The 26,211-nt window shown below is 49.2% G+C and overlaps 10 protein-coding genes across 10 annotated transcripts; 5 read left to right on the forward strand and 5 right to left on the reverse strand.

Moving 5' to 3' along the window:
- Positions 1 to 1,843: 1,843 nt before the first annotated feature.
- FTJAE_3446 (uncharacterized protein) lies at positions 1,844 to 2,135 on the forward strand (the record flags this gene model as incomplete). The annotated part of the gene is made up of 2 exons (XM_037349744.1): positions 1,844 to 2,013; positions 2,105 to 2,135. The coding sequence occupies 2 exons, from the start codon at positions 1,844 to 1,846 to the stop codon at positions 2,133 to 2,135; spliced, it is 201 nt and encodes a 66-aa protein (XP_037209469.1).
- A 2,612-nt stretch (positions 2,136 to 4,747) lies between these two features.
- FTJAE_3447 (exocyst complex component sec15) lies at positions 4,748 to 7,545 on the forward strand (the record flags this gene model as incomplete). Its single annotated transcript, XM_037349745.1, has 10 exons — positions 4,748 to 4,798; positions 4,860 to 5,870; positions 5,922 to 6,053; positions 6,121 to 6,222; positions 6,272 to 6,381; positions 6,429 to 6,564; positions 6,614 to 6,906; positions 6,953 to 7,109; positions 7,159 to 7,412; positions 7,464 to 7,545. The coding sequence occupies 10 exons, from the start codon at positions 4,748 to 4,750 to the stop codon at positions 7,543 to 7,545; spliced, it is 2,328 nt and encodes a 775-aa protein (XP_037209470.1).
- Positions 7,546 to 7,875: 330 nt separating this feature from the next.
- Positions 7,876 to 12,468, reverse strand: FTJAE_3448 (member of the karyopherin-beta family nuclear import; the record flags this gene model as incomplete). Its single annotated transcript, XM_037349746.1, has 9 exons — positions 7,876 to 7,960; positions 8,066 to 8,346; positions 8,404 to 8,588; positions 8,642 to 10,415; positions 10,465 to 10,585; positions 10,635 to 10,982; positions 11,039 to 11,220; positions 11,657 to 11,986; positions 12,217 to 12,468. The coding sequence occupies 9 exons, from the start codon at positions 12,466 to 12,468 to the stop codon at positions 7,876 to 7,878; spliced, it is 3,558 nt and encodes a 1,185-aa protein (XP_037209471.1).
- A 728-nt stretch (positions 12,469 to 13,196) lies between these two features.
- Positions 13,197 to 14,185, forward strand: FTJAE_3449 (CCAAT-binding transcription factor subunit aab-1; the record flags this gene model as incomplete). Its single annotated transcript, XM_037349747.1, has 3 exons — positions 13,197 to 13,277; positions 13,374 to 13,427; positions 13,505 to 14,185. The coding sequence occupies 3 exons, from the start codon at positions 13,197 to 13,199 to the stop codon at positions 14,183 to 14,185; spliced, it is 816 nt and encodes a 271-aa protein (XP_037209472.1).
- A 318-nt stretch (positions 14,186 to 14,503) lies between these two features.
- On the reverse strand, positions 14,504 to 15,764 carry FTJAE_3450 (tryptophanyl-tRNA synthetase; the record flags this gene model as incomplete). The annotated part of the gene is made up of 4 exons (XM_037349749.1): positions 14,504 to 14,958; positions 15,016 to 15,134; positions 15,193 to 15,305; positions 15,486 to 15,764. 4 exons carry the CDS (start codon positions 15,762 to 15,764, stop codon positions 14,504 to 14,506), a joined length of 966 nt encoding a protein of 321 aa, XP_037209473.1.
- Positions 15,765 to 16,310: 546 nt separating this feature from the next.
- FTJAE_3451 (30S ribosomal S10 mitochondrial) lies at positions 16,311 to 18,168 on the reverse strand (the record flags this gene model as incomplete). Its single annotated transcript, XM_037349750.1, has 4 exons — positions 16,311 to 16,947; positions 17,020 to 17,060; positions 17,622 to 17,981; positions 18,034 to 18,168. The coding sequence occupies 4 exons, from the start codon at positions 18,166 to 18,168 to the stop codon at positions 16,311 to 16,313; spliced, it is 1,173 nt and encodes a 390-aa protein (XP_037209474.1).
- Positions 18,169 to 19,064: 896 nt separating this feature from the next.
- Positions 19,065 to 21,758, reverse strand: FTJAE_3452 (eukaryotic translation initiation factor 3 subunit C; the record flags this gene model as incomplete). Its single annotated transcript, XM_037349751.1, has 3 exons — positions 19,065 to 20,327; positions 20,383 to 21,359; positions 21,425 to 21,758. 3 exons carry the CDS (start codon positions 21,756 to 21,758, stop codon positions 19,065 to 19,067), a joined length of 2,574 nt encoding a protein of 857 aa, XP_037209475.1.
- A 763-nt stretch (positions 21,759 to 22,521) lies between these two features.
- On the forward strand, positions 22,522 to 23,281 carry FTJAE_3453 (iron transport; the record flags this gene model as incomplete). The annotated part of the gene is made up of 2 exons (XM_037349752.1): positions 22,522 to 22,860; positions 22,910 to 23,281. The coding sequence occupies 2 exons, from the start codon at positions 22,522 to 22,524 to the stop codon at positions 23,279 to 23,281; spliced, it is 711 nt and encodes a 236-aa protein (XP_037209476.1).
- Positions 23,282 to 23,605: 324 nt separating this feature from the next.
- Positions 23,606 to 25,048, reverse strand: FTJAE_3454 (60s ribosomal l7; the record flags this gene model as incomplete). The annotated part of the gene is made up of 3 exons (XM_037349753.1): positions 23,606 to 24,232; positions 24,405 to 24,513; positions 25,038 to 25,048. 3 exons carry the CDS (start codon positions 25,046 to 25,048, stop codon positions 23,606 to 23,608), a joined length of 747 nt encoding a protein of 248 aa, XP_037209477.1.
- Positions 25,049 to 25,321: 273 nt separating this feature from the next.
- On the forward strand, positions 25,322 to 26,007 carry FTJAE_3455 (40S ribosomal S14 protein; the record flags this gene model as incomplete). The annotated part of the gene is made up of 4 exons (XM_037349754.1): positions 25,322 to 25,391; positions 25,476 to 25,548; positions 25,639 to 25,799; positions 25,856 to 26,007. The coding sequence occupies 4 exons, from the start codon at positions 25,322 to 25,324 to the stop codon at positions 26,005 to 26,007; spliced, it is 456 nt and encodes a 151-aa protein (XP_037209478.1).
- Positions 26,008 to 26,211: the final 204 nt, after the last annotated feature.

Raw genomic sequence — 26,211 nt, forward strand, 5'->3', positions numbered from 1 at the left:
AGAGTCCAGATCTTCATATGCTACAAGCTTCAGTACGTTCTCTTCCGCTCCTCAATAGCCTTGATCAAAGGCCACTCGTCGCGGAAAGGCAACTCCAACGTTTGTTCTTGTTCTAATATCGCAGATAGCTAGACGACTAAGCTTAGCCATGATTGCCCCAGCCCCCCAGATGGTTTGCAGCCAACTTCAACAAAACAACACAATCCATACGCTATCCTCAGCCATCTCTCATGAATAAGGCAGTTCCTGCATGGTTGTAGCCCCCCTAGCAATACAAGCAGACTCTCGGCTCAGAGAAACAAATAGTCACACGGAGCCTGGAGTTCGATACATGGCACACTTAACCATCATGTCCCACGCAGACTTGAGTCTCTTGACGTTTTACTTGTCTCTGAACTCAACGTCTGCGAAGTTCCCGTGACTTCAATATTGGGTCCCAACTTCGGCGTCAGAGCATGCCGCAGGTATCTAGGTGTAACAAGCTCTCGCGTACTCGAAGCCAAACCGCACTCCTTGAACCGACTCAAGGCTTCTCAATGTATATTGGTCATTCTTTTTGTCCTCTTCATATTCTCCAGTCGTAGCTGATAACTCGGGTCACCAGATGTGTCCATCGGTGTTTCAAGACGCCTCAACAGCCCCCCCTAAGCTCAGAAGCTCTCAAGCGTTATTCCGTTTCCGACTAGAGCTCTACCCCTGATAGTACTTCATCTTTCAGGTCCTTGATACCATTGCTCATTGCGTCTACTGTCTTGGGGCTTCTGATGGCGTCAGTCGTGGCCATGTGCTGACCCTTCTAATATGCTGCCAAGCATCCGGAAACTTTTCAACCTGGTCAGTCCTGCATCTTATGTTCGACAGCCACTTGTCAACGGCATTCACTACTGTATTGCCTTGCATTCATGAGTCTTTATCTTTGTTAACAGCACCACACCACCCTTGAAGAAGGCCGCAGTGATGCCAGGTCTTCCATCACGGGGTCTCAAGCGCTGCCACTGACCGAGCATCCTGCACATCAGCTTACTGGCACCTTGAGTTCCCTTCTATGACTTCATGTCTCCCAGTACCAAGCTTCGACTAATGTAGAGTGAGTAAAGACTACCAGACTACCTCAGGGGTAAGATACAAGACTTGACAACCGGTTACCGCGACCCCTCGCCCTAGCTTCTTCCAACGCTGCCTCCGTTTCTCATCCAGAGACATCTAAATCTTCTGGGCATGCTTCCACCACCGCGCTGGCTGTCCGGGCTCAATCATGTACAAGAGCCACCACATGGTACTGCAAAGGTGGTATCTTCTCAGCCTTGAGAGCTATTGGAATTACATCAACATTGTTCTATTTCTCTTATAGTCTAACATGATCAAACTTCATACAGCGCTTCTCTGACTTGGTTTACCTGCTTTGAGCAATTGTATGGATTCAATCTGGGCTCCTTCACTTGGGCACTACCACAGTCATTCTGCTTCAACAGGCCTGATACTTCGCCATCTACCGGCAGTTGAATAAATTGCTCCGAAGGTACGTCCAAAAGCCTGGACACCACTCTGTTGCGTATATTGCTGATGCCCCTTAAACACCTCACGAGTTCCGCCCTGGTCACGATGGTGCCCCTTTCCCCAACGTTTCGGATCCAATACTTCCATCTTCTAACCCTGTTTCTACGACTTAGGCGCCCCAAGCCGGTTCCGATACTCGATTCCTTTCGAGTATCGTTCTGGCACCAGTCGAACGACCCGTTTGGAATTTCTCAGTGGTTACGATTAGACAGAAACGTCTTGGATAATCATAATTGGATCCTTCAGTACAGCGCAAGAGTTGGACGCATTGGTGGTCACCTTTACTATGATCAAAGGCTTGGCTTCTCATTGGGCCTTTAACTGTCGCTACATCATGGCCATCTCCTGGCATGACGGTAGCGGTGGCCGCGAGGACCTTGAGTCTCACGAAGCCGAAGTTCACGGGATGGATAGCAAAACCCGTGCTCCATTTCTCAATCCCAAGAGCCTCAAAAAGTACGTTATGTGGTTCTAATTACCTGACCACCGCCATAACGCCAGCGAGTTACCAACTCTTCTGAATAGGGCAGACTACAGTTGAGTCCAGGTTATTCCGTCGCAACGCTTACCCAGAATAGCGGGACATAATCTATCATCCCCTCAGGGAGCAAGGAAACGCCTTACCTTGACATAAGGTGTCAAAATAAACTCAGCAAAGAGTCCCCTAAGCTTAGGCTGGATTTGCCTAAATACTTTCATCGCTTAGGGTCAAGGCCCGGTCCTGGGTTTTCCTTCCCCCCCTAACATCCCTCCACTACATGAGCGACGACTTGGTGCTCAGCTTGGCCCCCAGAGGAAGCACCATGTTGGCGAAGCAAGTTTGGTCTTCCAGCCATTATGGTCACTTCAATCGAGCACCAGCTAGTCACTTGCCTGGATGTCAGTTCCTTCTAAATTGAGTGCTTTCTACCTTGGCCAAGGTGCCTCGTGTTAGCTAGGTAGGGGTTGAGTTCTGGAAATCCGGCCTGTTCCTGAGATTATGGCACCCCCAAGCTTTTGTCGTTGCGAAGCCCCTTGAGAACCCGATATCTGAGTGTTTTCAAGTCGAAAGAAACTACAATCCTCCTCAGCAGCCATCCGGATAATGTATTTGAGCAGAAGTCTCTTCAACCCCTGTGCAAGGTCCGTCCTGTTTCGTTTCCTCACTTATTCCCCGCCATCTTCCGCCACTAACATGATTTCTCAAGACATTCAGGCCACATCTCATGTACAAACTCTCCTCAACCTGAATACCCGCCCCCCCGAACGATCGAAGCGGTCAATACCTGCGAGTCTTTACCGACGCTCCGGTAGAAACCTCACGGCCTTTCCTCCATGTTCCATTTCTTCAGTCACCAGGGCTCTTTCTGGCTAACTGAGTGCTGGCATAAAATCTCGATTCGGAGTATGGCCCCTTGTCATGGGAATCGAAAGAGCAAAGCAATACGGCAGGCCTAGCATCGATACGTATCCTCAGAAACAGACGCTTAGTTCTTGACTTCGTTACAATAGCGGTTTTAACTCAATAAATCTTTCGATCTGTATGACTGGAGGCACCAGGGGCTTTTGGCTGCTCTGTGTAAGTCTCAGACACCATCTTCGGACCAAGAGCAGATTTAACAGACAACCATGATCATGTCAATTTCTACCTACCACCAGTCCCTACTTCACGGTTCTTGCAAGAACATAATAAGTTTCCAATACACGCGAATACCGTCTGCGCTTTCAAGTTCCTGGCATAAGATCTTGTGCATCGGCAATAATGGGGCAATACCCTCCAGCTTGCGATACTGGACCCTTGAGTTCCCCAGGCCGGCCTCCCAAAACACTTACAGCTGATCTCCGGTATTCCCGGGTCAATTTTCCTGCCATACACACACGGAGAGAATATTGGCACGATCCTTCGGCCGTCTCTTTTCGAGTCCAGTTCAAGTCGCTCCCCTGCTGTTGCAACAGGACTTCTATGCCAGTGGTCGCTCAATAGCCCCTTTCTTGACGTTCATTCCCAGTTTAGGGCCATTGTCCATCATCTCACAAACCGCGCTCACAGTCACAGGACACCGTCACGTCAGGGCTGAAGACATGCAGCAATACTTTTTCACGGTATGTACGGCAAAGGGCCAGCACCGATATAATACAGATGATGAACGCGGGTAAAAGAGACGCCGTCGCATTCCCTGTACAACAACTACTTCCCACATAAAGATTGATCTATCGTTTATAGCGGCGAGCGAAGTGTTAGTCCTACACCGATGCGACTCGAGCGCAGGTAGAAAGAGGGCTCCGTCTAGCGCCAGCTTTCCATATGAATATAACATACTGTAATATATACAATTGGTGCTTTTGAGCTATCCAAACGCTTCAGTGCGGATAATGTGCCATATTCTTCTGGGAACTCTGTTTATGTCTTGCGGAAGGTTATGCTTTATTTGCAGTCACATGTGATCAATTTCTCTTGTTCATGCTCTGGTAATACAATAATAGCAATCTCACCTTACGAAACCCGAGCTTCTAAGCAGACATGGCAAATAAGTCCGGCCATTGAACAACTTGCATACTTTGATGGAGAGTTTGTCTCTTACCCTGCAGACAAACACTTCATGGAATGGTACTTACCCTAGGCAGTCTCTTTCCAGAACTCCGTCAACATTACACTTCTCTCAGAAAATAAAAGCATTCTTTATTGTGATATACTACACGTACTTTTGGTTTTTGACTCACTCCTTTCAATTGAAATACATTTAGCAGCATTTTTGGTGTTGGGTAGCCAAATCCTTGTTGTACTCTGAGAATATCTCATTTAGTTAGTCAAGATATAGACAACAGCAATCGCTTCCTTCACCAACCCTCATACATGATTCTCGGGAGTAACAGGGGACTTTTAAAATATTTAAAATTCGATTTGTCTTCTGATGAGTACACAACATGTCATTTCGATAATTACCTGCTTCTACATATCGAATAGAGTTCCTGATCCCATGTAGGTAGTTCTGAGTGGAGTGTTGGCTTAAGTAAGCCTACACCAATGCGAACGAGGCTTGTGAGGCGCTGTGGCAGTGACGGTTGTTATCTTATCTTGTCCTGAAGCCTAACTAAGCGTCACTCACTTGGTCTTAGTGGGAGGGAGCTTCAGGGCAGCTTGCGACACGCGACGACTAAGACGATACCCTCATCGCTAATAGCTTTAACCACACGAACCAAGGCTATAGGCATGCCGCGACGTCCGCCTGCTGTGGACGATTATGCGTCCGCTGTTCCGCATGTACAACTCTCGTCTTCCCACGATCGTAACAGAAACATGCGCTAACCTGCCACCTCTCTAGGTCATCCTCGCATCCACTGATGCCGAGTTCCTCGACCAGTTGATACCCGTCCTTAAAGATGCCACACATTCGAACCGAACACCTCTTTTGACTCAATGTCTAAGTCGGTACTACGAAGAGCGGGAGGCCGAGATCGAGCGCATCGGTCTTACCAGGCATGAGGAGTTCCTCGATTCCATCAATCACCTTCAGACCGTCCGAGCGGAAACAGTGACCTTGACGCAAGAGATCTTGAGCCTGAACGAGTCAATCGCTGAAAGCACGAAGAAGCTGGCTATACAAAAGGAAGCTCTGGTCAACACTTCTGCTGTCAGGCAAAACATCGCCGATGCGACCAGCGCCTTGAACGACTCCCTTACCATCCTCCGCGCCGTCAATAATGCCCACGAACTAGTCCGTCGCAAGAACTACTATGCCGCCCTCAAATCCCTCGACGATCTTCAAAATGAACACCTCGTACCCATCATCCAAAATCGTTATTCTACACAGCATCGGCTGGCCGATGTCATCCAAAAATCTATACCCGCATCCCAGAAAGCGATCTCGGAAGCTGTTATGACAGACTTAAATACATGGCTATTTCGTATTCGAGAGACATCTCAGTTCTTGGGTGAGGTTGCATTCTACCATACTGAAATGAGGAGGACTCGACAAAAGAAGAGAATAGAAGAGGATCCATTCTTGGCCAATTTTAAGCTGAACTCTGCGATTGAGCTTGTCAGCGACGAGAACGAAGACTTTGATGTGTTGAATAACGAGGAGTTACAAGTAGACTTCACTCCTTTGCTCGAAGCGCTTCACATTCATGAGGCCCTGGGCCAGCTCGAGAAGTTCAGATCAGAATACGGTGCGACTCGGCGTCAACAAAAGGACCTATTACTCCCTGGGTTTATTGAACTCTTGGCGGAGGATGAGCAATCGTTGAGTAGTTTGCTAGAAGGAATAGCAGGATTTGCCATCGTCGAAAAGGCGACCATGCAAAGGATTCCACATTTGCGCTCAGCGAACGATGTGAGTTTAGATAGTCTTGGATGTGGTTGCTTGAACTAACATGGCGCAAAGGTTGAAGACTTGTGGGAATCTATGTGTACTGCTGTGATAAACCTCACCTCAAAAGCTTTAAGCGATATCGAGAATGCCGAGGCCTTGATCAAGATCAAGACCATCATTGCCCTTTTCATTCAAACGATGGAGGTACGACAGACAATCTTGATGCTCGGCGGGCAACCGCAATCTATCACGGCCTTGCTAACGTATACAGGGCTGGGGATATCCAGTAACAATGCTGGACAACTTTCTTCTGAAGCTGTTCGACAAGTATGCCGAGCTATTGAAGAACCGTTTTAGCGTAGACTTCCAGGAGGTGAGTGTTGCACAAACCCTGTCGATACCATTTACTGACAAGTTACCAGATAGTGTCCACGGATGACTACATGCCAATGGCCATTAATACACCAGAAGAGTACGAAAAGGTTGTTAATGTCAGTTGGTTCACCCAAGAGAAGCCAGCAGATCAACTCACGTAAGTTCTCTCATCCTGACTGCAGCCAACCCCTGCTAACAAACCAGGTACCCATGCGTACTCCCCTTCTCACAGATGTATCCTTTATGTTGTATAGACATCCGGAACTTCCTGAATCAGTTCTACTTCTTTTCGGACGACCACTTCCAACATCCCAATGTCATTGATGAAACGCTCAAAAAGGTATGACACCCATTTCCATGACAAAGTTTATTGCTCACATCTTCGACAGTCGCTTGACGAACTTCTTACAGAAAAGGTCTGTAAGTCGTTAGTAGAGCGTCTCAGCTCTCAATACCTGGGCCAGATCGTCCAGATTCTCATTAACCTGGAGCACTTTGAGATTGCCTGTCAAGAGCTCGAGCAATTACTCATTCGTGCACGCTCATCAACTTCAGCCGGTGGCCCGGTCAAGCTCAAAGCCACCGACTCGTTCCGCAACAACAAGAAGACGGCGGAGAAGCGGATCTTTGAGCTTGTCAACTCCAAGATCGATGATCTAATTGAAACAGCCGAATATGAATGGTACGTTCTTGAGCTGGTCCTTTGCGGCAAGTCTGACTAGTCTTAGGACCGCATCGACAGTGGAAAAGGAACCCAGCAACTATATGCAGACTTTGACGCGGTACCTGTCCAACATTATGAACTCGACTCTCCTTGGTTTACCTCGGGAGATCAAGGAACTTATTTACTTTGACGCTCTGAGCCACACAGCTGAAAAGATTCTCGTATGTACTCGTCCTGCTCCTGCAATCGTGCACCTGCTGACCACTCTAGGCCCTCCCCCTTTCTCCTGACGTGAAGCACATCAACCCCAATGGCGTAGCCGCTCTTGCGCAAGACGTAGATTATCTTGTCCAGTTTGTCAGCAGTCTGGAGAACGGCCAAATGCTTCGAGAGAACTTGGATGAGCTGGCACAGACCATTGCTCTCCTCCAGACGGATAACCAGGATGAGTTCTTTGACATTTCTACACGCAACAAGAAATACGGACGTGTAGATGCCCTAAACGGACCAATGTTACTGGAAAAGTTTGTCAAATCAGATTGCGATCAGTCTTTCGTGTTGCTAACGAACTGCAGGTTGACGCCTATTACCGCGAGCCCCGTTAGAAGCGCGCCGCTGGCCAACTTTTCCTCACGATTTGGTATTAACCGGACATGATGTAGTACTGCGACGATAATGAGACCACTGGGGGTTCTTGGGCATGGGGAATGATTGCAATAAGAAATGAAGAGCTGTGCCTCTCGGGAGAGAAGATAGAAGGCTACTGATAGATCTACAAACCCAACTATCACACCAAGATCGTTATGAAGTTAATACGGGATCATTTGGTGAAGATTCATATTTCCATATTATGAATTGTATTTGCAGGATAAGCAATGTCCCTAAACTCTCATGCCCAAGGTATCTTCATGTGCTCATTTTGGTCTAACCATCCTAGTGCTTGATCTAAACTGTCCTTCTATTGACTTATTTTAACTCCTGTTTTGTTCATGAGGCGTAAGCAAAATTCGAGCCTCGCGCCGACTGCCAAAAGTCTCTGACGACCTGATTTGTGGCCTTGGCTCCCCTGAGACTGCGACATGGTCAGTACTGTATAAAGGAAAGAGATGGATTTTAGATGGCAATTGTGGAGGTTATTTCAATGTAGGGTGCTTCAGAAAGGAGAGGGATTCTGTACCTAATAATCTTCTTCAAGAACATCGATTTCTCCTGAGGGGTAACCTTTGTACTGGGAAAGGTCTCATGTGTGAGACCAGCTTCAAGCCAGGTCTTGGCCATGGGGTACCGATATACCAGTTTCTTGAGAGGCTCGCTCAACTTATCAAGCTCACTTCTGGAAGCATTACCCCCAAGGTTCCTAGCAAGAGTACGCGAGAGCAAAGGCCCCAGCATTTGCATAGCCTGCTGGGCAACATCATTGAGTTCCTGAGACTCATACTTGATGCTGACAAAGGTAGCCTGTTTATCCGGTGTTAGCTTTGGTGATGGTGTCCAACTGTCAACGGCCGATCTTACCCAGAACTCTGCAGCGCTTGCTTTCGGGAGTGGCTCCTTTCCGTCCAGTACCTGAAGGGTGAAGAGAAAGAAGAATTCGGCAGCATCGGAAGGCTGGAGACGAAGTAAAGTAATGGGGCGCTTGTTCAAAAGGCGTGTTACAAAGTCGATGCCGTTTTGTGTAAGTTCGGTGTCTACCTCATAATCTATTGTGAAGTTCATGGTTAGCTGAGTACTGGGTGTTGGCGGCAGAACCTACTAGGTAGCTGTTTAAGCAATCCAATTACCCAGAGGAGCACAGAGTTCAACATGTCTTGCTGGTTGTCGAGTCCATCATGTTCAAGGGAGCTGACGAAAGAGCAGGCAGTCTTGACGAGCAGGCCAACTCTTGGTGTCTCAAGATTCTGGTTCGTCAAATACTGTGCAACACTCTGTGGTGGCAGTACAAAGGGACCAGGTTCAGATTCGGAGAATCCACTGCGTAGGACACTGCAGATGAGCTCAACAACCTCACCGCTGGTGTTGAAGGCCTCTTGAATCTGGCTGATCATCGACATGATGCTTCCTTGGAGCTGAGCAAGATGGGGATCTATGACTCGAGTGCTGGGCCTGATACTCTCCAGATCAACCGATAACTCGGCTGGAGCTTGGAGACCTTTCCCAATGCTGGCCAGACATCTCAGAGACTTCAGTGCGGTGTGAAGGGCAGGGCTCTCATCGGGGGCAGCATATGAGCAGGCGTAAACAGCACAGCATGGCATCGGGCTGCCGTCGTAGGATCTTAGAAGGTCCAGAGAATGCTGGACATCAGTCTGAACAAACTCGAGAAGGCGGCCACACGCCGAATACCTCTGGTTTGAATCAGGCATCGCTTGGATGACTGATGCAATACCACCAACTACCTTTTCGCTAGCGCCGCAGTCAAGTCGCCTTCCGGATACTAGGCTCTGATACTCGTTGAGAAAGCTGTTGGCTTCTGTATGAAGATATCCGCGACAGGAACCGCATAATCTGTGAATGGACTTTGCTGCCGCGTTGGCCATTGCATGTTCTCCGACCACGCCAAAGATGAAGTTGAGCACGGGGTGAAGCTCGGAAACATTGCGCTCAAAGTACTCTGTGTAGCGGGCAATCAGAGAGACGCAAGTTTGCTGAACCTTGGGAGGAATCTCGGACTGGCCTGAACGCAAGATGGCGAACAGAGATGACTTGAAAACCACGGACAGAGCATCGTCACCTCTATTTGTCTCGCTGATACAATCGGCAAGTCCACCCAGACAAAAGGCCGCTGCTTCGAGCTGAGGCCATGACGATTCAGACAAAGCTTTCAGAATAAGGTCCGCAAAGGTAGACACGAGCTGCGGTCCAACCAATGTAAAGACGGACTGAAGAAGATCGACTACATCCTTTCTTGCATCATGGAAGCTTATCCGTTCGCTTGAGTCCCACGAGTGGAATTCTTCAGCAGGCGGGTATATGATTTTCTGCCACGCATTCGAAACAGCTTGCAGAAGATGGGAACGAGCTCGAGGGACCCAGGTGCCAGCTGACTCCTCGTCTGAATACGTTAGATCAGTCAATGTCTCAGCATACGTCAGCCAGAACTCGAGAGCTGGGACAAAGATCCTGTCCTCCTCAACAACATAACCTCGAGCAGCGAGTAGACCGCATAGATTTGAGAGCAGTTTCTCACTCCTGCTGTCTCCGCTTTGCATGAATCTCTCAATCTTGGCCTCTCCAAAGGCCAGAAAGAGCAGGCCGTATTGTAGAGAGTCAAACTCAAAGTCTCCTTGCACTAGTTTCTCATAGCGACGCTGAGACCAGGGGGAGTCAAAGAGGTGAGCAAGGTTGTCAAAATGGGTATCGCTCAGAAACATCAGGCAGTTGGATAGCAGGTCGACCATTAGCTCGACTGACACGCTGTAAAGTTCGTCGACTGTCAAGGAGGTGATTACTGCCGTGATCAAGGGTCCGATGGGTTCCGAGAGTCTTGTATCCTTGGAGGATGACTTTTGAGCGAACCATACCCACGACTGTATTTTTCGTCAGTGACCTTCGGCAGAGATGAATGTGGGCGCTTACCTGTAAGCATCGAATTGCGTCTTCATGGGCTTCTTCCGTTGTCGTTTGAGGTGACATGCTGCGACTCATCAAAGCCACTGCATCAGAGCTATTCTCCAAAATGGAACCATAGATACCGATACTTCCATTATGTTAGCCGGAAACAGAACAGTCGAGCACGAGGCACATACTTTTGCACCGAGTTCAGGTTGATCTTGGCAACCTCATCGAAGACGTTGGTCAATACCCACAGAGCAGCCTGTGCTTGTGATGGTTCCATGCGCTCCATAAGCGAAACTGTATCGGGTCCTTGTCCTTCATCGAGGGCACTTGGTAGACACGACTGGCCTGAGACTAAGCAGAATATGAGATGGCGAATGAATCGACTCCATAGTTGGTGAAAGTTGATGTAAAAGGTCGCAAGGGCTGATGCGAGTTTCCGGGCAACCAACGGTGAGCTTCGACTGCGCAGAGTATCCAGGTAGTGATTAATCAATAACAGTAACAGCTCAGATGCATCTTCGGGTGAGAGTGATGAACTACAGAGAGGTTCAGTAAGAGGCCAGTAACAACAACCAAAGACACAGATGAGTACCTTTCGTTATTGAGTTTGATGACGATGGTGAGTGCGCCAAAGAACTTGACCTGCTGATCAGGCTTCTCCAATAGGATACGGGCAAGGCCCCAAGCTTCAGGAGTGCCTTGAAGACGAGATAAGGTTGCTTGGGTCTGAGCAATCACTTCGGGCGGATTCGGTTGGTACAGTGAGAGAATGAGCTACAGAGGGAGAAAAGTTAGTCAAGACGATGCGATTTGCTGCGCTTCACGACAGAAGAAGCTTCTCCTTTATTGGTTCAATCATAGAAGAGAACAAGATCGATTATACATACTCTCTCAACTTCTGCTGGGTCTTCGGCCATCGTTGGAAGGGTTGTGTAGGTCACTCAAGCATGCGATGCGATGCGATCACTGGGCTTCCAGAGGCATGCCCCGCCATAGAGTCAAGGCTGGTGGGGGTTGAAAAATGACAGCCACAATGACCGTGAAAGGAAGCAAAGTTACAAATAATATCTTTATCCTTAATTGTTAGGCCATTCACTACTACAGCATTCACTATAGCATACCTTACGCATAAATGAATAGGGACATCACTCAGACAAGCTTCTTCGGTTGACAATATTATTATTTAATTACGTTTACGACGTTGCGCTACAACGTTCTTGTAGAATGCCTTCTTTCCGCTGGTCTTTTGTTTCTGGATACCGGCGTACTTGTCGGTGAACTTGTGACTATCAAGATCCCGCGTGACCTCCTCGAGGAGGGTGTTCTTCCTCTCCTTGCGCGTCAGTCTCGCGCTGAAGAACTCAGTCGGCCCGGCGATGATCTCGCCGACCTGGGAGTATTCGGGAGCGCTCGCGCGGAGGTTCTTCTTCTGGTGCTTGGGGTCCAAGATGCCTCGCATGCGGAGGACTTGCCACTCTCGCTTGAACTCGGGGGTCATGTTCGTCTTGGGGAGATCGAACCACTCAGGGCCTGCGGTAGACTATTGCGAAATTTTGTTAGCCATGTTTGTTCAACAGCGAGTTTCCTGGGCTGATGTGCCAAAAGTGTTTGCGCGAGGTAAAAGTCAGAGTAACTATGATATAAAGAGATCACGTTGTCATGGTCCTTTGATCCAAAACGGATACTGTCCCATGTCACAAAGGTTTGGGATAAATTTTCTTCATGCAAGTGGCAAACGGAATAGAATGGGAGGGAGTTTCTTTTTCTTACCTTTTCCTTGGCCTTGAGTCCCAGTTGCGGTTGAGGTGGTGCTCGAACAGTCAGGCCATCTTTCTTGCTGCTGCTGTTGGAGGAAGAGTTTTGCTGCTTGACAAGTTGTTTTGTTGTCGCGGCGTCGCCAGCGACTACAGCATTTGAGGTTGTGGAAGAGACGATAGCAGAGGCAGAAACAGGGCCATTTTTCAGACGCTGCTCAGCCTTGCGCAGCAGCTCATCGACCTGATCATCTGAGATGTCTGTCATGGTCTGCTGTCGACCGAGAGGGAAAAGAAGAAGAGAAGTGAAAGGAACGAGAAACGAGCGCGTAGAAATAGTTGAGAGATGGCAGAAAAAAATGGCAGTGGAGACATCAGGAGCCCCACTCTGGCCGCTTCCATCTGCTCTAAGGTACGGATACTGTTGATTAATGTACCAGGGAATAGGACCTTTACCTTATCCTACATAAAATTTGTAAGTTGCATACAAACTTGGGTAGTTTTGCCAAAGCCTAGGGACTCCTTATCGAGCTTATTTCAGCATCTTCCACAGTCTTATGCTTTCTTGCTGCTTGAGGGTTCGAGCTAGTACTCCGTAAGGTAGTTGATAGGTTGCTGCTTGCAGAGTGAGTACAAGGTTACCTACGCTTTAGGCTGTGATCACAGGCGATGCCCAGGACACGATATGTTTTCCCCCCAAACTACCTACATACATAAGCTTCTGCCCAAAAGCTTTCACAAAGCGTTTACTTAACAAAGGCTTAAACAGCAAAGCCCCTATAGCAGGCCAACATCACAAAAGTCAGTCATAGAAGGTGCCTCTGCTTCAGTGGTGCAATTGCGACCTTGACCAATATTAGTGAATAGGTAAGGTAGGTACCGCCTCTACGGAGTAGCGCCTGCAGGCTTACCCCACAACAGCTGTGTCAGTCAACCTTCTTCCTTCATCCCACCCAACAGAGTTCCATCCTCTACAACAAACCGCCACATTGAACCATGGAGAACAACCCAGCAGCAGGCCGCGCGAGGCCTGTTTATGATGCCTCTCAAGGTGGGCATTATGGCGCCAGCGCTTTGGTAAATCGAATCCCCTTCCTTCTCATGATGTGACGCGATGCGACGCGACGTGATAGCTTCAACCTCTGTTTGACATGGCCCTAATCTCTTGTTCAGCTCGCGACTCAAGGTTTCGCGCCCAGTGAGCTTTATACCGGTCCTTGGGCAAATGTAAGTCGGCCCGTTTCATATAATCTCATGCCATTGTAGATGGTAATGATTACGCTAACCCGGCAATGCTCTTGCAGGCGCATCAAGGCCTCACCGGTCAGTACAAGGACATCTTGACTACATACTGGCAACACACCATCTCCCACCTCGAAAACGACAACCACGACTACAAGATCCATCAGCTACCGCTTGCGCGCATCAAAAAAGTTATGAAGGCCGACCCCGAGGTCAAGATGATCTCCGCCGAGGCTCCCATCTTGTTCGCAAAGGGTTGCGAGATCTTCATCACAGAGTTGACCATGAGGGCCTGGATCCACGCCGAGGAGAACAAGCGCCGCACTCTTCAACGTTCAGACATTGCATCCGCTCTCGCCAAGTCTGACATGTTCGACTTTCTGATCGATATCGTCCCCCGCGAAGAAGCATCCAGCCACGCCAAGCGAACCCAGACCGCAGTTGCTCAACCGGCACCTGCTGGTCAGGCTCAAATGCCAGGACAGCACACGATGACCCAGGCACCCAACCAGGCCCATCCAATGGGTGGTGATTACATGGCTGGGCATGGCCTCGCTCCCGATCAAGACTACCGCAATCAGCCCAACATGTATCCCGACCAATCAGTGCCTAACCCCCAGGCCGCATACGGCCAGACCCAGCCTCCGACTATGAATCCGTACGGCAACATGGGCGACATGTATTCCTACTCAGCCATGCCACCACAGCAGACAAACATGCCAAACGAAGAATTTGAACAGTAGAACCCTCATCTTTCGTGAAACAGCTGCCGAGTCCGCCCATCTCACCTCTATGGCTTGGTAAAAGAATGATGGAAGTGAAGAGTTGGAGGAACATCGGGATCGGTTATGGTATGGATATGGGTGTTAAAGGACTACGAACTTTATTCTTCTTAGCAACGATTCCCAAGTATGATTTGATATGACATTCAATGCCCTTGTCCCCTTTCCCATCTATGTGAAGCTTCACGCAAGAGTTGTGGAAACCAATACCCGCCATTTCCTAACCGTAGTCTTCGGAAAAGCAGTTTCTAATGTACAAATGTTTTACATGGAATTCTTTTATAGCCCAACAGCCTCTCGGACAACCTGCATGGTTTCCTCAGCACTCTTCCGTGCCTTTTCAGCACCAATTGCCTCAATCGAATCGAGGTACTTATCCCCCTTATCCAGGAGCTCGGTATACCGATCACGAATACCATCTAACCCACCAATAACAGCATCACTGACCATGTCCTTGAGCTGCTTGGGTGAAAGATCGCTATACTGCTCTCCAAGCTCTTGGGCCTTTCTCCCCTCTGGATCGAAAATGGCCATGATATCAAGCAGATTCGAGATTCCTGGTCGTTCTTCTCTGTTGTAATTTATCCCCGGGATGGAGTCTGTTGTTGCAGCTTTGATTTTGGTCTTGATCTCTTCAGGCGAGTCGATGATGCTGATTCGTGATTTCGGTGACTTGCTGGACTTTGACATTTTCTCTGTTGGGTTCTGGAGAGACATCACCCGTTGCACAGGAGCTGTACATGGCATGTTAGTCTGGGTCAGAGAATCAAAGGTGAGAGTCTGGGACTTACAGGTGGTAGTTTGGGGGGATACTAGATGGTTGCCATAAGCTGCGTTGAAATTTGTCACGCACTCTCGCGCGAACTCGAGATGTTGTCTCTGATCTTCACCAACGGGAACATGAGTTGCTCTGAAGATATGAGTGTCAGCCTATGCTGTGCTGTGCTGGGAATGAGTAAACCACGAACCTGTGCACAAGAATATCGGCGGCTTGAAGAACGGGATATGAAAACAGGCCGAGCTTAAGGTTACTGGCTGCTTTATCGTTCATGTTCGACTTGTCACTAATGTTGAGTTTGCTCTGAATGAGAGTTAGCTTGAACGTTGACATCTTTTAGCATGTCCACTGACTTTCCACTGTGTCATTCTTGATAAATATCCCACGGATGCTGTACAACTGAGAATCCACATGAGTTCTGAGTGAGCGGGCACCTTTCCTATCAGCAACGATATAGCGAGTTGGTGGTGTAGGATCTCTCACAGAAGACTGATAGAACAGAGTAACTTTCTCAGGATCAGTACCAATTGCCAACAAGGCAGCCAATGCCTCCCTCTTGCTCTTCCTTAGCACATCCGCCGGCTGAGGTGTCGTTATAGCGTGGAGATCTACAATAGAGTAGATGAGCTTGTCTTCTTTATGCTTTTCTTGTAGCTTAACCCATTGTCGAAGTGCGCCGGCATAATTTCCGAGGTGAGGTATGCCCGTTGGTTGAATGCCCGAGAAAATCACTCGAGGTTTTGTGATTGCTGATTTTAACATGTTTGATATGACGCTCGATGGGAGCAATTGAGTCTGTGGATCAAGAGAGTCTAGTTAAGTCCTGTTGAGATTGAGACTGAGGTTGAGTCGTGAGTGGTTCGAGATTGTGTATGCATCTACCGGGGCGTCTTTCTTCGTGTTGTGAAAAGGCTCAAGAATTCCGGCAAATACCGAAATATGAAGAGATATAGTAATTAATTCATCTGCTACCGTTTAAGGATGTGCTTGGAAGTCTGAGAAAATTGTTTGCCGGTGTTGTGAGGTTATAGCCTCAGTAAGTATATCGTATCACTAAATCTTACGTTCAGAAGCACCAGCATGTTATTGCAATGAGAATGAGGAACAACTATCTTGATAAAGCCTTCACTCCTTTCCATCGTAAAGATTACTTTTGTCATTCCAGAACGTTGATTTTACAAAATTGGAGCCTTCTATGGGCTATTGTACACATAAAGTCCTCCTCCTATCTATGCCAAACAGGCCGGCCATTTCTCAGAGCCTTATGAAGAGGACTTCAAACTCATTCTCTATGTCTTCAACTCGCTCTTACACGCTCGTCGTAGGAGGAACCCTCAGGCCAGCAGCCTCACGGAATCTCCTTTGGTTAAGCAACTCCTCAACCTTTTCCACCGTACCAATCGTCTTTGTCTGACCAAGATGCGACCACTTGGCATCAATCTCACCCTTCTCCGCCTCCGGCAGTGCATCCATCTTCTTCCCGACGCTCAGCTCGCTAAACTCCCACATGTTGGCCTTCATTCCCACGCCGTAGAGTTGGTGCTTGCGCAGGTACGCGAGCCACAGCTGCACCGTCTCGGGATTCCCGTCGCGGATCTGGATAAGTCGTCTCAGCGTCTTTCGCTCAAAGTTCTCCTGCGACTTCTTGAAGATGAAGTTGTCTCGGGGGACGGTCCAGCGCTCTGTGATGCGGGGGAGAGGCACGGGGCCGTAGGCGGGCAGGCCGAGGTAGTAGGCGGCGCGGAGGGCAAAGTCGGAGAAGAATTCGAGGGGTTGGACACTGTAGGATCGGAGCTGGAGATCGCACGAGGGAATGCCGTGCTCGGCCTCGCGCTTTAGAGGCTTGAGGTGTAGGGCCTGGAGGGAGCGAGGGTATCGGCGTTCAGGAGCCTTTTCTGTTTGAGACTCCTCTACTTTGTTTGGTACCAGATCTCCTGGCTTGGCCCTAAATCAGTCAATATTTGTGGTCAAGCAATCGATCGTCGTAGCGAGTTGATATTCGGCGAGAAAAACGTACAGTGAGGCCTGTGTTCGGCGGGCAATCCATGACACCTCGGACTGGCACGAATGTTAGCTGAAGCGCCAATTGGGACCGACTTGGTAGTAGAATTCATACCGAGAAAGCCCGCAAGGGTCTAATACTTTGGCGCATCATCTTGCCTGCCTGTCGCTGGGCGTCGATCGATAGCGATGATGCTCGAAAATTGGTTCGAGATGTGTACGGATGGAATATCAATTATCCCCACTCACCTCCAAAATCGCAGGATCCACACTCTAAGCGCGCGTGTATACGACTAACAAAAGAAATGCTCTCAAGTTGACAGTTCTTATTGAACGTTTTAATAACTAGTTTAATTTATATATTTCTTCTGAGTAGTTATTCATTCATCCGACCTAACTTCAGCGGCCGAGCATCTAAGTCCTTCTTATCTCATTCATATAGACATCCCCTAACAGCCTTAAGTTCCTCTACACATGGCACATTCTCCCTTTATATGTTGGAACGTATATCAACAGCACATCTAAATAACAATTTATACGCTTCTTTCACATGGGCAATCTCATCACCTCCTCCTTGGTCCAGTATTTCCTCATATTATTCGCCCCCAACGTCTCAACCTCTTGGTCCAGATGCTTCCACAGCACCTCACCCCAAGTCTCCATCTTTGTCTTGAGCACACTGAGCTCAAACTCCTCATCTCCTGTCCTGCACTTCTTGAGGTATTCCTCAAAATGATCCAAACCCGCATGGATCTGCTTGTGCTGGCGGAGAAGTTCAGCGCGTCCTCCTCGGAACTCGGGCATCTTCTTGGCTAGCACGGGGAAGATGTACGTCTCCTCGATGTTGTGGTGCATGGTGAGATGCTCGGCGAATTGGAGACCTTCCATGATGAACTGCTTTAGTGACATGCCTTGGGGTCGACGGTTGTTGGTGCAGGCATTCCATAGGAGGTTCCATGATCTTCGAAAGTTGTTGTGCTGTATTACATTAGATAAGAGACCTACATGATAGATGTGAAGATAGACTTACAAAATATTCCATGTGGTCGGCCGCTCGGTTATAGATCTTAAACTCATGATCCGACAGCGGCGGTAACTCCTCCTCCTTTTTTGTTTCAACATTCTCAACAGGCTTTGCCTCTTCTTGGGGTTTTGATTCAGACATGACTGTTTGCTGATTATTACTTGAAGACGTGAAGAAAGAAGCAGTCGAAATATGAGATTTCTCGGATATAGCCACCCTGAAACGTAAAGAGGGTATCGAAAACGGTCCAAGTGGCAACGTCTGAGAATTAATCTTGTTTAGAGGCTTAACGTTTTTACAATGTTGCAACCGCCAAATAGCTCTCATGATTAACAAAGAAATGTTACCATAGAAAGGAAAAAGGACAAAGACACGGGAAATCTCACTAAAATATACAAAAACAGAAGAGTCTACCTCATGATGTCTCCAGATTGGGAACCCTTTGGACCACTCACAAGCCGTCCATATCCGCAATGGAAAAAGTCGACGAGATTGGAAATCGCTGACTGATGGACTCGGTCTTTATCCGCGCGCCAACTTAGTCATCACGTCTGTCTCGTTGAATCGCGCGCTTCGCTCAACCCCCAAAGCCCGAAACTCCATGCAAGAGTCGTTAGCTTCGGAGGTGGAATTGGAGAATTACATCCAGATACATCAGGTCTCGTGTCTATCTCTTCACGGTTGGTTGTAAGCGGTGTGAACTGATTTGGTAGTCATGAACCTGAACATGACATCCTCACTATCTATAGACCCTCAGACGGTATCTATTTGTGCAGCTCAAATAACTTTCGTCTCATGGATTCGTTCGCTACAGTAAAGACTTTTGATCTACTCTTCCTGTCATCTCTCATCTCATCTCACATCATAGCACCAGCACCAGCACAAGCAATGTTGACGAGTTCTATGTATCCATATTCCGTTTCGACCTAGTGACACGTAGCGAGTGCTTCCGCATCTTCGCCCCTTTTCATTAAAAGAAACCATCCCATGCAAAATGCAAACGACTAAGACGCCTCATCTCGTTCATTCCCCAATTCTTAACCCCGGACAGCCGCTCCAAGCGCACCGCCCGTGAACTGTGTTCCACCAGCTTGTCGTTGTGTGTTGCCACCTGCTCGCGCTCCTCCCCGGCCCTGTCCACCACCCCGTCTCTGTCCTCCTCGGCCTCGGCCTCCTTGTCTCTCGAATGCATTTGATGTTCCCTGTGTCTTTTGCTCCAGAGTTCGCTCGTTGCTCTCGATAAGTGCGCTGGCCTTGTCTGATAGGGCGAGAGCAAGCGATTGGAGACGGCTGAGCTCGACACCCTTGCGGAAGATGACGGTGGATGTGACTTGGTCCAGAGAGGCAGCGAGCTCCTCGTGGCTGATCATCTTGCTGATCACTGCCGCAACCTTGGTCGAGTCAAGCTCGAACATGGCGCTGAGGGTCTCGATGGAGAGGGTGTCGTAGAAGGGGGCGTAGGTGAAGAGGTAGGTTCGCAGACCCTCCTCTTGGATCTGCTTGGAGAGCATGGTCTTGATCTCCTCAGCGCTGGGCATCAAGTCCCAGATCTTGATGCTGTGGATGAAGTCAATCGACTTCTTCCACTCACCAGCAGCCAAGGCCTTTGATGCTTGCATCACGTGGTCACGGGTGTTCTCAGGAGGACCAGTGAAAATTTGTCGCTCATGGTACTCCAACATGCGGCGGTAGGTCTTGCTGATCACTCGCTTCTTGACATCAGGAGATGATCCAGTCTGGGCCAGCAGAGGAATCTCGAGGAGCATGCTGCATGTCAAGTACACACACTCGAGGAGCTCGAGGTTGATGTGCATGTGGAAGGGCAGTTGTCGCTGCTTCTCAAGGCGCTCCTGCTCAGGAGACACTTGGTTGTATCGCTGCATCATGACACCCTGAGCGAGCAGCTCCTTCTGGCGACCACTGCCGCAAATCTCCTGGAGAGTGTTCTGAGCCTCGTAAACGAGACCCTTGCGGAAAGCACAAAGACCAACTTGCACCAGAGTACGGTTGTAAAGAATTTGGCTCTGCACATCGAAGTTGGGGATGTTCTCCTGAAGATGGGACATCAACATCATATCACGAGCCTTGTAATACTCGCCGTGGAGGGCAAGGAAGTAAACCTGGCACAGCATAGCTCGGGCACGGATAATACCGTCGCTGTTGCTAAACAGGTAGTTGCAAAGAACGTTGACGAGGTTGCCAGCGTTCTGAGCTTGGTCACGGGGGGTGATGACAGACTCGACGGTCTCGCCAACAACCTTCCAGCAGTTCTCCTCGAAGGTCTTAACAACTTGGGCCGGCTAAAGAAATGTTAGTTACTGCAAAGCCATGTAGAAGGAAAGACTAGGAAATTACCTTGAAGTAGACGTGTTCCAAACGGCGCATAACAATTCGGTTCACGCTATCTTGGGGAATCTCAAGAGAGTCATCCTTTCGGAGGTACTCGTAGTAGAGGAGGCCACGGAAGATGATGTTGTAGAGAGCACCCTCGTCTTGCAATCGCTCGATGTACTCGGAGGTGTGAGGGTCGATGCTCTGGAGGGAGCGGACGAGCTCGTCATCAAGACGCTCGATGTAAGAGACAATGCTACCAGGAACCTTGATGTGCTTCTCACCCTCCTGCAGGGTAGGGGGCTTGTCATCGTCGTCCCACTCCTCAGCGTTCTCGACAACAACATAGTCGTGGTTGTCCTCGAGGACTTGGAGAAGGCTTGAGAGCTCCTTCTCGGCGGCCTTCCAGTGCTCGACAGACATGGCAGCAGCGCCGCCAGAGCCAACATCGAAGCGAGTAGAAACCAGGGTAAGGAGAACACGGATCTTTTGGTAGGGTGTGTTGGCGATCTCGTGGAGCTTCTCCATAGTCTTGATCTGCTCTGTTCGGTCGGTGTTCTTCTTTCCTCGGGACTCCATGATGGTTCGCAGGTGCTTGAAGATGCTCTCGGGGGTATACTGGAGTGTGCGTCCACCCTTGCCAACAGTAGCGAAACCATCGTCGTCGCCCTCCTCAGTAGGAGCAGCGTCGACCTGGAGAGAAACCTTCTTGGGCTTAGGAGCAGGGGCAACGGGCTCGTTGTCCGAGGACTCCATGAAAGCATCCTTGTCCGCTCGGTAGGCATCGATCTGGGTCTGGTATTCCTTGTTGGTCTTCTTGACCTTCTGCTTAACGGCGTTGAGAGATCGGGCTTGGATGGCGTTCATCTTCTTGGGTGTAACCTTCTGCTTAGCAAGAGATTCATTCATAAAGTCCTCTAGCTCGGCAAGGATACGGATGTAAGGCTTGGGGGGTCTGCTGCCGGGCAGCTTAGCGACCTGGCGGTTGAGCTTCTCATATTCTGAGCGTTTTTATTAGTATTTTCGACCAAAAAATTGCCAAATTATTCGACAGTGTTTCTCGTACCGGCAGAGATGAGTGTCCAGTCGCCGTTCTTTTGACCGTTCTCGATTTGCTTGATGGAAGATTCTAACTCATCCAGGCGCTTATCCTTGGCGGACTTGACTTTGGCTCGTACTTCATCGTCGCTATCTTCGCTATCGGAGGATGCGTCCTTCAAGAACTTGTTGATTCCTCGGCCGCCCTCGTCATCGCTGCTGGAGTCGTCGCTATCGGCCTCGGAAGAATCCTCCTGGGAGTCTTGCTGCTCCTCCTCCTCCTCCTCCTCGGAGTAGAGCTCCTCCTCGTCGCTGGAGCTGTCGCTAGAGCTGTCGTCGCCGCCGCGGAAAAATCGAGACATGCTGGGCAAATTATTTGGCACTGAAACTTGTCTGTTGGGCTGGCCTGGCTCAAGTCAAGTCAGTGGGCGGGGTTGTTCCTTCCAAAAACAAAATTCATTCAGTGTGGGATGTTAGGGTGGGGCTGGGGCAACCGAGCTGATAGGCGCACAGCCACAGATTGGTTGTAAGTGGCTGAGATGACATGAGTCACGGGCTTCAACTTAACTTACAGATATGAAATCTGTAAGGACCTTAGATAGTGTGTTCTATATATTCATCATATTATCTGGTTTGGACTAGCGATTATGAGAAAATAGTAGTTACGGTGGTGAATAGAGTTATACGTAGCCAGCCGAAAGTCTACAGTCATCTTCTGTGCCCTCCCGCCTTTACCTATACACGGGCAGTCAACGGTGCAAATTCTTTGACAAACCACAGCATAACAAAATTGCATCAGAATAAAAAGGCAGACGATAGAACAACAAGGACTCGACAAAGCTTTTGAAATTCAAATGATCAATTTATCCTTATCATAATGTTGTCATATAAAGATGCTCCTTGAAGCTCGGAATACAACGGCGGTAAAACAGTCTTATCCGTCGTTGAGCCGGACCTTGCCCTCCAGGTTCTCTCGGTCTCCGGGCCGTAGAAGAATTTCGAGCTCCGGGAGGCAAGCGGAATCGGCTTGTGACATGGATTTCTCAGCATCGATGCGCTACGTAATTCCACTTCCCTCCAACATCATCTTTACAACCTCAATTCCTTCAAATTATTACCTCCATAATGGCTCGAGTTCACTGCGCTAATGCGCAATCGACTGCCAATTCTTTTATTCAACTTGCACGACGAAGCTACACAACGACGCCCCAGACCTCAACGCCTCTCGAGTTCCTTATTCCACGATGCACTCCCCCATCTCGACTACGAACTCCTCAAATCACCATTGCACAATCCAGAACATATGCTCATCCGAGACGATCGTGGGACTTCAAGTCAAGGGAGACAGCTACGAGGCAATTCTCGACTACTGCTATCCGAGAGAAGACACGGGCTATACTGAATCCCCAACAAGATGAGGATGGTAATGAGATGATGCTGGAGATTACTGAACGAGCTGCCAAGGTAATTTCAAGAAGGAAAGATATCATGGAGACATTGCTGACTCTCGAAGCGTCTCAACAAAATCATGGAAAAGGATGGCAACCCGAATCTCGCCCTAAGGATTCAAGTCGAGAGCGGTGGTTGCCACGGCTTCCAATATCTCATGAGCCTTGTCACTTTGCCAGCCAAAGACGCTGCCGAGTGGTCATCCATCGTGAACGAGGACGATACCATTTTCCAGTACATTCCCGATGACGCTGATCCGGCCAAAACCTCGGAAGAAGGCCCCAAGATCATTCTAGACGAGCCGTCTCTCGACCTCCTCAAGGGCAGCAAAGTCGACTTTACAATGGAGTTGATCGGCTCGCAGTTCAAGATCATTGATAACCCACTTGCTACCAGTAGCTGTGGTTGTGGCACAAGCTTTGATATCAAGATGTAGAATACCTACCCAATCTTTGGAAACAAGATTCAAGATCCATAGATTTAAAAGTGGCTCTCCACATGTATAATTGGCATTATTAATACCCCTCACATGTATGGCGCATGCAGACGGCACGTGAGAAAACTTTTCACAATTGCTTCACATCACAAGATATCACTGGTAGAATAATTTGAAAACTCGGGTGTCATTAATCACGGTATCAATTGCCATTTCCCCTGTCATGATAAGAACGCCGAGCAGTCAAATGCAAATCTTTTTTGAATCCGTTAGGTCCTAACGACCGATCCCTTAAACCCCTTTTTGTTTAGAAGAAACCAACGCTTAGTTCATCTGGCGGACGAGAGCGTTGATAGCCTCCTCGCGGTTGCCAAGGTCACCACCCTCGATGAAGTGCTTGAACTTGCGGGGGCGGAAGCCACCAGTGGGGTTGGAGAGCTTGAAGGGCCAGAGGAAGTTGGAGGCCTGCTTGAAGTTGGGGCCGACGGTGTAGATCTCGTGGATGAGATCCTCAACACAGACAATGCCGTACTTGCCGAGGTTCTCCTCAACGATGGCGTTGTCGGTGAGGGCAACACGCTGCTTGTTGACCTTTCCGTAGCCGCGCTTGTAGACAAGCTCCTTGACGGTCTTCAGGTTGGGGTAACCATAAGCGATCCAGGGCTCGACGACCTTGAGCATCTCGGTGATGGCCTTGGTGACCTTGACGAAGACACCGTTGTTGATCTGAAGGAGACGGAGGAGCTGGAGGATCTTGCGGGGCTTGGGGGGCATCTTGTTGATACCCTTGATGCGGACAACGAAGATCAGTTTGGCCTCGGCAGGGACGAAAGCAGAGTCCTCGGCCTTGGCGACGCGGTGAAGACGGATCTTCTCACGCTCAGCATCGCGGTACTCCTGGACGTACTTCTCAGCACGCTTGAAGATGACCTGACGCTTCTCCTTGTTGGCCTATTTCAAACTGGTTAGTCCATGTCTTGCAAGTGGTTCAAGAAATAATTGGAATCAGTCAGGCAATGTCAGACCCGAAAGAAGGTTAACTATCAACAGCATCGACCGGAGTCTAGTTGATGAATGTATGTTTTCCATCATAGTGCCAGTGTAAAAAGAGAATAGTACTTACAGCCTTCTTCTTCTCAATGGCGTCGGTGCGCTCAGCGCGGGCCTTCTCCTGAGACTTGCGCTTCTTGAGAAGGGTCTCGGGGACCAGGATCTGGTCGTTGGTAGGAACGCTATAGAATCAGATTAGCTCGCAGTCCACGATACCACAGGACGTGGTATGGAACAGAGCGCCGGTGCGAGAACTGTTGCAATGCAGCATTCTCTGCTTGGCTAACTCGAAAGATGTTTTTAATCGGTGAGCTGGAAGACCAAGATGCGAGGATCGAGGTGATTTCCTTGACCGCTCATCCGACAACGCCTCAAACATAAGAGTTCAAGAAAGATATTCGAAGAATTGGTTTGTGGTGCGTGTTTCAGCGACCGCGTGCAATCCGACGATAATGATTTTGGGAAAGAAGAGTATTTCATCTTCATCTCCAACACCCCAAGCAGCATCTCTCAATGCCCAAACTGTGTTCCAAGCCTAGGACAATTGAGGGAGAAGCTCAAGAAAGATCGAGCTGGCGGTCAACGACTCTTTTCAGAGACCGTGACTTTCCAGCGAGAGGACCACGGCAATCCGCAAAGCAAAAGAAATCTCGAGAACCAGGGCATCTGCCCATATCGTCCACGTCCTCAGGGAGGATTCACATACGTAGCACCCATTTTGTCGGCGACGGCTGTTGGAGAGGTCGGTTAGTGGTTGTCGGTCGGAAGCGTGGGTTGCAGAAGGGGAACGCCCGCCTTTTTGCTAACAGAAATTTTCTGCCGAAATTTCCAGTGGATCCGCCTTAGGGTTTTGCAAACCCCAACTGTGCACGGACCATCAGCCCTCGCACCATGGAATTTTTTGGGCGCATCGCATCCAAATAACATTTGGAGATCCTCATTCTCAACCGCCAAGTGACGAAATAACCAGCAGTCGCCCATCCCTTTAAAATGGCTCCCAAGAAGACCACCACCCGCGCTCCCCAGGAGAACATCTCCCTCGGACCCTCCGTTCGCGATGGTATGCGACCACCCTTGGACGACTCTCGAGCAGATTGAGGAAGAGAGAGAGAGAGATCATGGACTAACGAAATTGTTTCAACAGGCGAGCTGGTCTTCGGCGTTGCCCGTATCTTCGCCTCCTTCAACGATACCTTCGTCCACGTCACCGATCTGAGGTTCGTCTGCCCGTGAATAAGGAACATGAAAACTTGAAGGAGAAATTGCTGTGTTGTATGGTTCAATGAGGCTAACTTGGGTGATTCCAGTGGCCGTGAGACCATCACCCGTGTTACTGGTGGTATGAAGGTCAAGGCCGACCGTGACGAGTCCTCCCCCTATGCTGCCATGTTGGCTGCCCAGGACGTCGCTGCCCGCTGCAAGGAGCTTGGCATCAACGCTCTTCACATCAAGATCCGTGCCACTGGTGGTAAGTTCAATTGGGAGTGCCCCTCACTCAGACCAGTCGTTCTAATTCACGTGCAGGTAACGGTACCAAGACCCCCGGTCCCGGTGCCCAGTCCGCTCTCCGTGCCCTCGCCCGTGCTGGCATGAAGATCGGCCGAATTGAGGACGTTACCCCTACTCCCTCCGACTCTACCCGCAGAAAGGGTGGTCGCCGTGGTCGTCGTCTCTAAGCTACTCGCTCATGGGGTGGCTTGGATCCGACAGGAGATTCGCTATCTGGTTTCTCTGTGGCGTTGAGAATCACGAGGAGAACGGCTTTTTCGCCTGGTCTCCAGTCTACACTGCAGAGCCTGGTCAGGTTATGGGTTAGGACGCAGTAGACAGTTATGAATTCGCCCGAAGAAGGCCTATGAATCATCCTCTTGTCAGATTTG

The sequence above is a fragment of the Fusarium tjaetaba genome (assembly GCF_013396195.1).
Source record: "Fusarium tjaetaba strain NRRL 66243 chromosome Unknown NRRL66243_c0000066, whole genome shotgun sequence".
In the NCBI taxonomy this organism is placed as follows: domain Eukaryota; kingdom Fungi; phylum Ascomycota; class Sordariomycetes; order Hypocreales; family Nectriaceae; genus Fusarium; species Fusarium tjaetaba.